The sequence below is a fragment of the Polyodon spathula genome, chromosome 3 (genome assembly GCF_017654505.1).
Source record: "Polyodon spathula isolate WHYD16114869_AA chromosome 3, ASM1765450v1, whole genome shotgun sequence".
In the NCBI taxonomy this organism is placed as follows: domain Eukaryota; kingdom Metazoa; phylum Chordata; class Actinopteri; order Acipenseriformes; family Polyodontidae; genus Polyodon; species Polyodon spathula.
The window spans coordinates 53029236-53041640 of NC_054536.1; the positions used below are offsets into that span (position 1 = coordinate 53029236).

General features: G+C 35.3%; 1 protein-coding gene across 2 annotated transcripts in view; it reads right to left on the bottom strand.

The window, feature by feature from the left end:
* Nucleotides 1-12405, bottom strand: part of LOC121313173 (uncharacterized protein KIAA2012 homolog) — a 177078-nt gene that overhangs the window by 83422 nt on the left and 81251 nt on the right. For both annotated transcript variants that reach the window (XM_041245465.1, XM_041245464.1), the window contains exon 8: nucleotides 12142-12232. In XM_041245465.1, coding sequence (XP_041101399.1) covers nucleotides 12142-12232 — 91 coding nt within the window. The remainder of the gene's footprint in view (nucleotides 1-12141; nucleotides 12233-12405) is intronic.

The window sequence follows — 12405 nt, forward strand, 5'->3', positions numbered from 1 at the left end:
CTCTTAAATTGCAATAAAGATATCTGGGTCTGCAGCTTTAGTTTGGACTGGAACTCATTCCAGGACCATGGGGCATAATAAGCAAAGGATCCTTTACCAGCCTCAGTATGCACATTTGGGATTTTAAAATGCAAAAAAGAATGAGATCTGAGGCTATGGTTACTATGGGAAGCTATAAGGTATTCATTTAAATAAGTATATTCATATAATTTACATTGAATAGCCTTATATAGCAGAATATACCAGTGCTTCAACCTGCGTAAAGCCAAAGAAGTCCAGCCTACCAAACTGTTTAATATACAGTGATGAGTATTAAATCTTGTATTTGTATTGTACCTCAATGCTGCATGATATAGCGAGTCCAGTTTACCTAAAGTTGATGGTGCTGCAAACCTATACACTGCATCACCATAGTCAATTTGCAGCAAAAACATACAAACAATAAGCCTCTTTTTTTTGTTTCCATAACATATATAACATGTGCATATCATAGTGACATTTATAGTGTATTCCCATGCCCAACAGATGAGTGTGGAAACATGCACTCACCTCTGTCCAGCACACTGCCTTCCTTCTGTTTCTTTATTACGGTCCTATTAGCATATGGTAATGCATCGGTAATTAGAAACAAGTGATGCAAATCAAATGCATTCTAGGTGGACATTCAATATGCACATAGCGCAATCAAATTTGAATTGGGCGAAAGCCCTAATTCATCTGCATATACCAATATCTGTGCGATTATTGCGATGCGCTAGTTCCAATAACTGCGCACCGCTGGCTCAAATAGTGTCAGGGTAACAGTCCACAGGAGTTGGGTACCATAGTATAAACATACAATAGTACAGAACACCCCCCCCCCCCCCGAATCCGCACACACCGGCACTCAAAACCTTCCAAGTTGACCTTACAAACCTTACAAGTTGAGTCCTAATGCCCCCCAGGTACGGTCTCTGCCAAACAAAAGTATTTATTCCAGTTTATCAGTGAACCCATTTTTAGTTTTAATCTCAAGCAGATTATATTATTCAATTTCTTTGTTTACCACCCAGTTGGTTTACATTCTCCTTCCAGTTGGTTTACATTATATTTCTAGCCAATCCTTATATTATATATATATATCTATATATATATATATATATAATCATTGACAATTTATTTAAATGACAGTAGCATTGTGTTTTAATTTCAGAATGTGCAGTTTACTATGATTACCAAATTAAAAAAAACAAAATGAAAAAAAACAGTTGCGCTTAGTTGTCCCGCATAAATGGTTGCTTGTGGATTTTGCTTGTGAGTACGGAATTGGATGAGATGTATTTGTTTTTGTTCGTTTTATTATTTTATGAGCGTTTGTGGGGTGTGTTGGGGTTTTGTTCTTGACGTTTTGTACTTTGTGTGTGAAGCGTTGCGTGAGTGCAGTCTTGCTGTACCTGTAGCCAATAGATGCTTTGTGTACGAAGGACTGGGTAAAAGCTGGACCAAGAAAAAACAGCCTAGATGTGGCATTAAAAGGGGTGCGATCCTCTAAATACACCAAATAATCACTCCTTCTCCAGAGCTCATCAATAATCATGATTATGGCACCTTGCATGTTTTTTAATTAATACAAATGCCATCCGGACCAATACAAAACTACTGTTCTTTAATTTGTTTAACAAACCAATCAGTTTGGTGCTTCAGTTCGTTAGTGTATGAAGCTTTCAAGCAATCCATCTGGTACATTGTTCAGGACCTTTCAATCGCAGAAACAAACGACATTGAACTGAAATACAGAAATAAAATGTTGTGAGCTCAGAAATCAGAATGCTTGGAAAGTGCACTTTAACTCCTATATGCCGTTTTGAATTCTGATAGACCAAAGTTGTTCTTTCAGAACCGAATGCAGACGAAAATATTAAACTTTGCACCCCTAAGGTTTTGCTGAATTGGTGCCGCTGAAGGAACTACAAATGGATAACATTAGTTTATTGTAAAGCTACACCTTAGTTGCAGCTTATCTTGGTGAGAGCCGAGTTCAAATCAGCATGATCTTTTAACATCTACTCTCATGTAATGGAAATCATAAAAATCAGCAGACTGAACAAGGGTTAAAAGAAGTGCATTACTTTCTCTTTTGTTGTGTCCCATGTTGCATTCATCACAGCAAAGAGGATTTGTCTCATGAGCATCATAGTCGGGACCATAGTATATTGGGACCACCCCCCCTCCCACCTTAGCAAAAGTTGAAAATCCAGCTGATTCATCACCCATGATGTGTAAATAAAAATATATATGTTGTGATTTTGTAATGTGAATAAAGTAATGCGCTTCTTACGAACATTGCAGTGTTCTGTAACCTTTAACAATCCCTCCCTGTGGATGAGCAGTAATGTGGTATTGCAATTACAGTACAAGCGTTTTTTTCAATGTTGCATTTCATAGCAGTCCTCGGAATACCACATCCCACTAAATCTGTAAATGTTTGGAGTTAAATTAAAAAAAGTTAATCTGCTCATTTCTGTCTGGTCATCTTGTTCATCATCTGTGGTTCTACTGCAAAAATAAATAAATATATAAATAAAGCAAGCTTGTTTTCTGGCTTCATTCCGAGTCCTGTTAAATACTGTGACCTTAACATATTGCAATGTCACTTTGCATTGTAAGCTATGACACACACCTGCCACATGCTGGAGAAAAGACTGATTGTGAGGCAATCATTTGATAGTCAAATAACAAAAATAAAGCCAAAAACTCATAATGGAAATTGGGCAATTTTAGTTAGCAGGAAACCTGCAATCCAGAATTAAATACATTTAATTGAATCCTGAAAGCCTCAAAAATAATTCTGTTCTCTTTGTTCTCTTCAAACAGATCTGGACACCAGCTGGAAAACATTTAGTTCCTAAAGTTTTAAAACCTCTTATCATAGTGATTTTCTGTCAAGGTACAACATTATAGAGCTGGCATCAAGAGTATCTTTCCTGTTAAGAATGCCATTAAAAAAAAATTACAGGGGTGGTTTCACAGACCTAGATTAGCACAGTTCTTGGACTCATGTCATATTAGGTAGTTAAAGAAAAATGTTAATCTGGGTTTGTGAAAGTTCAATATTTCCTCTCAGCACAGAATGCTTAGTGGAACTTAAACACATGTTGACCAACAAGGAGGAATTCAAATTAAAAAGGAAAGTTCAATTAAATATGCCAGGAATAGAACCCATATAAAATAAAACATAAGGCATTGTACATGACATTCAGTGTGCACTATATATATATATATATATATATATATTATATATATATATATTATATATATATATTATATATATATATAATATATACTGAACTCCTTGCAACAGCTTTTCTGGAACGACTATTTAAGCCCATATGATAACAAGCTTTGGTTGTTTATATATTAGATTTACTGGGAATGTACTGAATTACAGATATTTTCATTTCAAATTAAAACAACAGCCACATACTGTAGAAGAGTCCAAAAAGCACCTCGAAAGACAAGGGTGTTGTTTCTCAACTACACTTACAAATCTGCTAGGAGGAATGTAGAAGGTGACAAAAAATAAATAATTTCCAATCAGTGCAGTCCAATATGGGTAGGAGATTACAAGAATAAATCCTTCAAATGAAAACATACTGATTCACTGATTATGTCTGGAGCCTATTTTTAGCACATGACTGGGAACATTTTAACTGAAAGTGAATTGAATTAAAATAAATACATTTTTTTAAAAACTGTGGGTGGACTATGAAACATCATGAGAACAATAAACATGTGGACTACTGGCCCAAATTACCACAACTTCCACTATTTTTGTATTTGACTGTACTTAAATGGCAGTTTCTGACTAAATTAAAATAATCATACTGTGGTGTTTAATGAGCATACCGTTTTTACAGGATTTATCTTTAGGGAAGTTGTGGTTCAATTAATGTTTAAAGTTGCTAACATTATAAAGTTAAAAGTCTGTTATTGGTGCAAACCTTGTAATGTTGTGCCCAAAAAGCATGTAGATATAACAAAGTATACTTATAATTTACAGACAGAAACATGAAAAGCTACTTTTTATTTTCTGTGAAAGTGAAACCTCCAGGTAAGTCGCTGCTGGATTCATCTCAGGACTGAGTACTGCAGCCCGGCTCTTTTACAAAGTATCCAGAATATATATCTCTATTCTATTTACTACTGTTTTCTAAAGATTCAGTGGAACAGTATCTGTTTTGAGATGGTTTTAATAGTAATTATTTACTACAATGAAGCCCCAACCCAAGTAGTATATTATAGCATAGACTTAATCAAAGTAGGCTACATTGTGCCTACATGTTTTAAAGCATACATGCCTTTTACTGTATATATTGTTAGGATGGGGCCATTTTATTGAAAATAAGTGCTTGCAGACTAGCAACAAATACCCATGGGTTGGTTTCCATTGTATAGACTTCTGTCCAATAGTGTCCAGAAAATAGATCACTGCAAACTAAACTAGAAATGGTAGTTTTTATGAACAAAAACAAAGCATCTACCACACTGTAACCTAAGGGGCATGTCACATCAGATGAAATGGTTTGTAAACATGCATTAAATGTACGTGAAAGATATTGTATCACTGATATATTCAGAGGTTAAAACAATGAAACACTGAAAGTATTAATGTTCACTAGACACAACCTATAATGGCACTGTATTGAGAGAATCAGAGAATACAGCTGTCTACCAACTATGAAGAGCCTATGTCAAAGCATCTGGTTGCAGCATAGATCTGTCCAGAGCCTAAAGCAATGTGGCATTGAAAGAGTTCATTCTTACTGGACAACACTGGTAATGGAACTTATGTAAGAAAATCAAAGAATACAACTGTGTACCAAACATTAAGATATTAACTTAAAGTGTACTGTCTGTATGCAACTTAAACTTTAAAAGTTACATGACCACAATATGACAGCATATTAGAAGTTTCACAGCTAAAAAAAACCTTTGCAAAAAAAAAAAAAAAAAATGGCAGGAAAGGTTTCATTTTCTTGTATGACACCCACAATCGAACTTGAATCACAGAAGGCACTTGTACAGGATACTGAGAATGGAGACAATAATTCAAAGCGTTCTGACTTTGTCATCCACAACACTGAAAATTGCCAGCTTCAATGCTTTATGAGATATCAGCTGTAGTATCAGTAAATGCAATAGGGAAGATTATTTAACAAAATGTGTTAAAAATATACTTTGCATGAATGCCTTACCATCAAATGGGGATTACAAATGGCCAATTTGAAATGTTTAAGCCATTTTATAGCAAATAATGTTTGAATAATGACTAATTATAATATTATTTGCTTTATTTCTGCTCATGCAGTAGTGTTAAACACAAACTCTGTAAATACCACTTAGAAAAAAAAAAAGTTCAAACTTATTTACTGTGGGTGGGTTTTGGGTTTGTGTACATCCCTCTGGTTAGTTTTCCCAAGCCAGAAGGGTTTGGTTTGAAAGCACACATGCAATAACTTGATTATGGCCGCAGAAGCTTCCTGATAGGGTTGACGTCATTGTGGTCTAAACACTGATGTGCACTTTAAGCAGCAACCAACAACAAAATAATAATACTAAACAGACACCCAACATGGGAACACTGGACAAAGTAAAGGAAGTGAAGTGACAAGAAACACTAATGCCTCTGTAATGTAGAAACACCCACAGATAAAGCAAAACTGAGAAACAAACTTTGAAAAGCAGAGATGATGAAAACATAATTATACAGTGCGCGTTTACAATAACAGAGCTCGTATACCTATATATCTTGATTATACATAGTACTTCCATCTGCAAATAGAAGGAACATGTACTTTCTTAAGCAAATCTTACTGTTTAGTCTTCTTAGGAATTAATAAAACCCACAAAAGAACTGCCACTGATCAAGGGGACTCCAGATTCAATCTTGCCTTGGGAACAGTGGCCATAAATAATTTCCATCTGATTGCTTTTCTGGGGATTAACTTCATGTCAGGTGGTGCTCTCACCACTATCCCAGTGGCACAGTTCACATTCTTGGCAACCTTGGCTTACAGCGCCTGAAAAGGTCTGTTGAGAGTCAGTATCTTACCTGTAAATGGATACACTGAGCATGACAGGGTAGTGAAGAAGTATATTATTATTATTATTATTATTATTATTATGCAGATGCCCTTATCCAGGGTGACTTACAATTGTTACAAAGTATCACAGTACAAAGTATTGCATTATAAAATATCACATTACAAGTTATCACATTATAATTATGTGTACACTGTTACTGCATTCATCTTCGGCTGTTGTCTACTTGACCCTGGGAAGCCCTAAATCCCATTACTGTAGCACAGCTGTATGAAGCCAAATGAATACCAAGGAGTGCAAAAAATGCATTTGACTTACCTATTAAGATCACTGTAGCAATTACAACATTTGACCATTTGGTAGCACTGTGCGATTAGGTACAATCAAACTCAATGAGAATGTGGTTATAACTGTCACTACAAAAATCATGTTACTGTAGATGCTATTATTGCAATAAATAAAATAATACAAACAAACAGGGAACATCAGCCCATTTTTTTCTGGCAGTCCCTATTACACATCACCCTATTTTTTTAAGGATTTAACAATAATTATTAAAATAATTTTAATATCCCTCTTTTATTATACAAAGTGCTAGAATATTTTATCTTTTGTTTACAACTCATTTTACTTTTTCAATCACAGAAGCAAATTATTAACATGCTGTAAACTCTTCTAGCTAATACAGATCCTTGTGATTGCGATGAGGAGATTACAGTAGAGCTATCGAGCAACACCTGGGTCTCTGTTGCTTTATGCTTAGAATCGAGGCTCTTTGCCAAGATACTTAACTTTCTGCACGGGAGTCTTTCTATAGATATTCTGTTCAACTCTGTCCTCTTTTTCACCCCACCTCCAGCTAAGACACTTTCATTTCCATACAAAATTGACCACATCTCTGATGCTGTGTTTTTGTTTTACTCACATCCCGGGACTTTGGTAACATCTCCTGTGAAAGATGGAGCAACTGCACCTTTAACCCCTACCTCAGCCTGTCAATTCCTGCTTTTACCCATGTTGTTTTACCTTCTCACTGGAGAAAGCTTTAAAACCACAGAGATTTACAGTAAAATAATGTGAAGCACAAAGGACTTACATGCATTGAGTGCAATGGATGATTTACAAAGGCACCCATTGATAAAATGTTGTCAACTCTGGTATTTGTTTAGATATTTGTTTAGATAATAAATATAGTAAAAAAAAAAAATAAAAAAAAAAAAAATAAAATCCTTATTGCAGTAACCCATGGTAAACTTATAGCAACATGTAATCATGGAAAAGAAAAAAAACAAACATTAGATCCAGACAAATTATTGAATAATTGCCAACTCCCAAGTTGATCAAACAAGCAAATTCCAAAATAAATTCACACAGTGAATGTGTTACCCTAAAATAATTTTTGATTTCACTAGTTTTTCTCTCTAAATTATGTTAATAGACACTTATTTGTATTACTGTAATAGTGTACCTATTTATGGGTGGATTCAAAGCAAACAGTATATTAACTTAAAATGGAAATGTATACAGGCCCCTATACCTATTTCAAATGAAATAATGTTCAATATACATTGGATGGAAACTATTGCAAGTTGTTAAATACATAAGACTAATACATTACTACTTACAAGACCCTATTCTGAGCAAGTGCAAAGGCAAAACTAATTTTCAGTGGTAAAAATGTGATGTTCTTTCATGTTACTAAGTTGTTTCTTGCCAGTTGTACCCTGGGTGTATTTTTTTTAATTCATCTCAGATAATTTCCCTTGCTTCAGATTTGCACTTGCTTCAAAACTGGGACCATAGAGTGTTTGTATATGAAAATTATATTTTCTGCTTAAACTTAATAGCATTACATTTTAGGTCGCACTGTTGTCCTGCAGGAATGTATTGTAGCAATTTCGGTTAATGCAGGCAGGCGCATCACACAGGGCGAGGCAATCACACACAGGCGGAGGGAGGCCATGAACCCAGGACCTCTCGCACTAAAGCATAGCACCGATGCTGCTGTACAAAAGAACCGGCTCTTTTTTTAAATTTTTATATTTTTATATATATATAAGCTCAAAGAGCCAGCTGCCCAACGTTTCGATATGTTGTACATATCTTTCTAAAGGGAACATGTGTTTGAATCAAAACATTGGAGGTAATTATAGGTGTTTGACGGCATGACAACTATTTGTTATTGTTTAGATTCAAATCCATGATTTATTCTTACATGATGTAATGGTGTTCTATACATTGTGACATCATTTTTACTTATATCTTTAAATCTATATTAAGTCTAATTAATATAATTTTATGTAAAATTATATTTATATCATCATGCAATGCTGGCTCTGAGAATCAGCCTTGACCTGGCCTCCCCAATGCATCAGCATGCACAACTTTTGGATCAATTTTGTTTATTTAATTATTTTTAACTTTTATATATTTATTGGAATTAATTAGTTCATTTTTTTCTGTTGAGTCCCGCTGGTATAGTCATGTTCAGTCTATCTATCCATTTACTTTACTTTTATTCTTCTTCATTGTCTAATTTTAGCTGTTCCAATACTACAAACTTTACATCTTTTATGTCATGTCATTGACTGGTGAAGTGCTGTACAATTGGTTCATTATTTTTTTTTCATTTCTAATTAATGAAAGGTAGTTCTAAATTATTTTATATAAAGTTGTTCCAGTCTCTCCAACATATTTTATTTCAACACATTTTTCACAGGCTATTCCATAAACAACATTGCTATTTTTACAGTAGCTATTATATATTAGTATTTCGCGGATTAATATTTAGTGGATATGTGTTGTTCTTATGCACTATCTAGTAGTCCAGTAATTTCGGCGTCTGGGTGTTTAACATTTTCTAGCCACACTAGAGAGTGGCTCTGCTCAGAGAGCTTTAAGTGCTTGCCAATATAGCAAGCTATATGACAGCTGGGTTCTCAGTGCTTTTCAGTAGCTCCCTGTTTATGTTCCATCTTTCTAATGGGTGCATTTTAATAAGGGGTGAAAACAACAATTAAAAGAAAGCCTTGCCCTGAGCAAGCAGTGCTTTTGTTACCTGCGCTTATAAAATACAAAACAAATTGACAGCAACAAATCCCCACTATCCACTTGGACAGGTACCAAGGCCGTAACACATAAAGCTGACAGGCCTGTATGCTTTGCCTAATCCAACCTGGGATCAGCATGGCATCTCCATGGAAACTCTCGACAAGGACGAAGTTATCCCTTCTAATCCGTTTTCTTGGAGATCTTTTTAATGGCAGGCTATGCTTCATTTCTAGTCATAAACGCTCCAAACCATAAATCATATCCCAAGAAGTCCAGGAGACATTCCCACTGAGCTGAAAAGCACACTAATCCTAGTGCTTGTAAAGTTTCTCTTAAAAAAAGTGACGAGTTACATATTTGAATTGATCAAAGGTCTTTTTTTTTAAACAAAATTGGGTTTTCTAATAAAGTATGACAGGTCTGGCACAATAGGCTTCCAAGATTTCCCTTACTGTGTCCAATGAAGGAAGGCCTAAAAACACACAAACTAAGCAAGAAAACACACTGTGAGATGTGAAGAACCATACATCCTAAAATGTAATTTAGTTGAACCACTAAAACATCAGAATCTCTTTCAACTTTCCATGATTTAACTTGACAAAAGAAACCTTTTACCTGAATCATCTACTGTAGTTTCCATGACCTATCCTGAGTAGCATATGCAGGTTGCAGCAAGCCTTTGCAAACTATTTACAATAACTAACATACAATACAATGTATACAATGGATTAACTTAGTTACAGCTTGCATTACAAAGACCAATGTATACTTTTATCTGCTCCTTGTAGGAATGTATTATGTTTACTGACTAATATACAGGAATATCCAAGTTCCATCTTCTTTGACAGTTTTGCAGACTATAATTACCTTATTTAACAAATTGCGGCCCTCATAAAATACAATTCAGTCTTAACTATCACATTGTATGTTGTATATTTTTAGTAATTAATATATGCAATGTTTTATAGTGAAGTGCTGATTACGGAGCACTTACTCCTGTGATCCTTTTTTCTAATTTACGTTTTGTCTCCGGAGCTGAATGAGCTTGAGGAGGAAAACACCCCCCTGAGACAACATTTTCAGTTTCCTGTGTTTACAAAGTCAGACCATTGTAAATTGGAATGCAACAGATTTAAATAGTTTTGGTTAGTTTTTTATGCCACTTTTTTCCATGCAGTTTCGACATTTATTTTTAAAAAGCACTGTGATATTTTTCAGTGGTTGTTATAAAACATCTTAAAGTCAGAGCATGTTCATTTCTGTTAAAGGATGACTTTGTATTAAATATGTGTTGGGGAATGCTAGACTGGTCTGACTTGAGGGTTTGTTTTTGTTGTATTATATGTTTTGGGGAATGCTAGAGTGGTCTGACTAGTGGGTCTGTTTTTCTGAAAAATTGCTTAGATGGCTCAACATGTGGAAGTAGTAAGCAGACACTAAGGAATTATTATGAACGCAATCCAAATCTTAACAGGTTTAGACACATAAGATTTTTTTTACAGATTTACATTAGCATGTTAAACTTTTAGAAAAATATCAAAAAGTGATGCAGATTCACTCAACAATGTAACCATAATTCTCAGAAATATTCGCACACGGTATAAAAATGTTGTGTTCCAATAGGTAATTCGGAAGTCCTAGCCAATCAGGGAGAGCTCTGGCACTGCTGCTCCCCTCACCCCCATCACTGGAGAACATAAGAAAGTTTACAAACAAGAGGAGGCCATTCGGCTCACCTTGCTCGTTTGTTTGTTAGTAGCTTATTGATCCCAAAATCTCATCAAGCAGCTTCTTGAAGGATCCCAGGGTGTCAGCTTCAACAACATTACTGGGGAGTTGATTCCAGACCCTCACAATTCTCTGTGTAAAAAAGTGCCTCCTATTTTCTGTCTGAATGCCCCTTTGTCTAATCTCCATTTGTGACCCTTGGTCCTTGTTTCTTTTTTCAGGTCGAAAAAGTCCCTTGGGTCGACATTGTCAATACCTTTTAGAATTTTGAATCCTTGAATCAGGTTGCCGCGTAGTCTTCTTTGTTCAATACTGAATAGATTCAGTTCTTTTAGCCTGTCTGCATATGACATGCCTTTTAAACCCGCAATAATCTTGGTCGCTCTTCTTTGCACTCTTCTAGAGCAGCAATATCCTTTTTGTCTTACTAATGCATTGTACAGTTTTAATATTACTTCCCTTGATTTAAATTCAACACTTTTCACAATTCAACTTTTCGCCTTTTTTATAGCTTCCCCGCATTGTCTAGAATGAAAACATTTCTGAGTCAACATAAATTCCTAGGTCTTGCAGTACCGTACACTTTTCTCTATCAAATGCCATTTGCCATGTGTCTGCCCAGTTCTGAATCTTGTCTTGATCATTTTGAATGTCCTTTGCTGCTACAATAGTGTTTGCCACTCTTATTTTTGTGTCATCTGCAATTTTTTCATGTTTGCTTACTATACCATAATCTAAATCATTAATGTAGATTAGGAATAGCAGAGGACCTAATACTGGTTACCTCGCTCCATTTTGCGATTTCTCCTCTAATCAATCTTTCTGTTTTGTACATGTTAACCACTCCCTAATCCACGTACATATATTTCCTTGAATCCCTACTGCGTTTAGTTTGAGATTTAATCTTTTATGCGGGACTTTGTCAAAGGCTTTCTGGAAATCTAAATAAACCATGTCATATGCTTTGCAATTATCCATTATCAATGTTACATCCTCAAAAAAACAGAGCTCGGTTTGTTTCGAGAAATATGGGGGAAACCTCTTTGCTTTCTTCTTTCTTTGTTCTTATTTCCAGTTCCCTCTGGGGATGCAACACTCTTTTCCAATATATATTGGCCAGCAGCTCCAGCCCCATTCAATACCAGTAAGTTCAAGCACTCTTTTCTCTCTCCATTTCCACACAAACTGCTTTGCTCCTGTTCTGTGAACTTAAAAAATGAATAAGAAAGAAAAAGGTTTAACACCACAGCCTATCGTATAGGGTTAGGTTTGATGACTCACCGTGTTCATATTTTTCTGCTGTGTGCAGTTTATTACTTTCACTTGAACTATTCCATTTGTCATTGTTGTATCTGGAGGAGGTCCCGCAGTCCTACAAAAAAAATAAATAAATGCAACCTGTTACTCACAGTATTACAACGCCAAGGCAATTGGTCTACACCATGAACCAGAAAAATAGATACTTTTAGAAATGGTTTCAGAATTCACCCAATCTCTATTATACAATGGCATTGCAAAAAGTATTCACTTTAATAACAAAGGAAT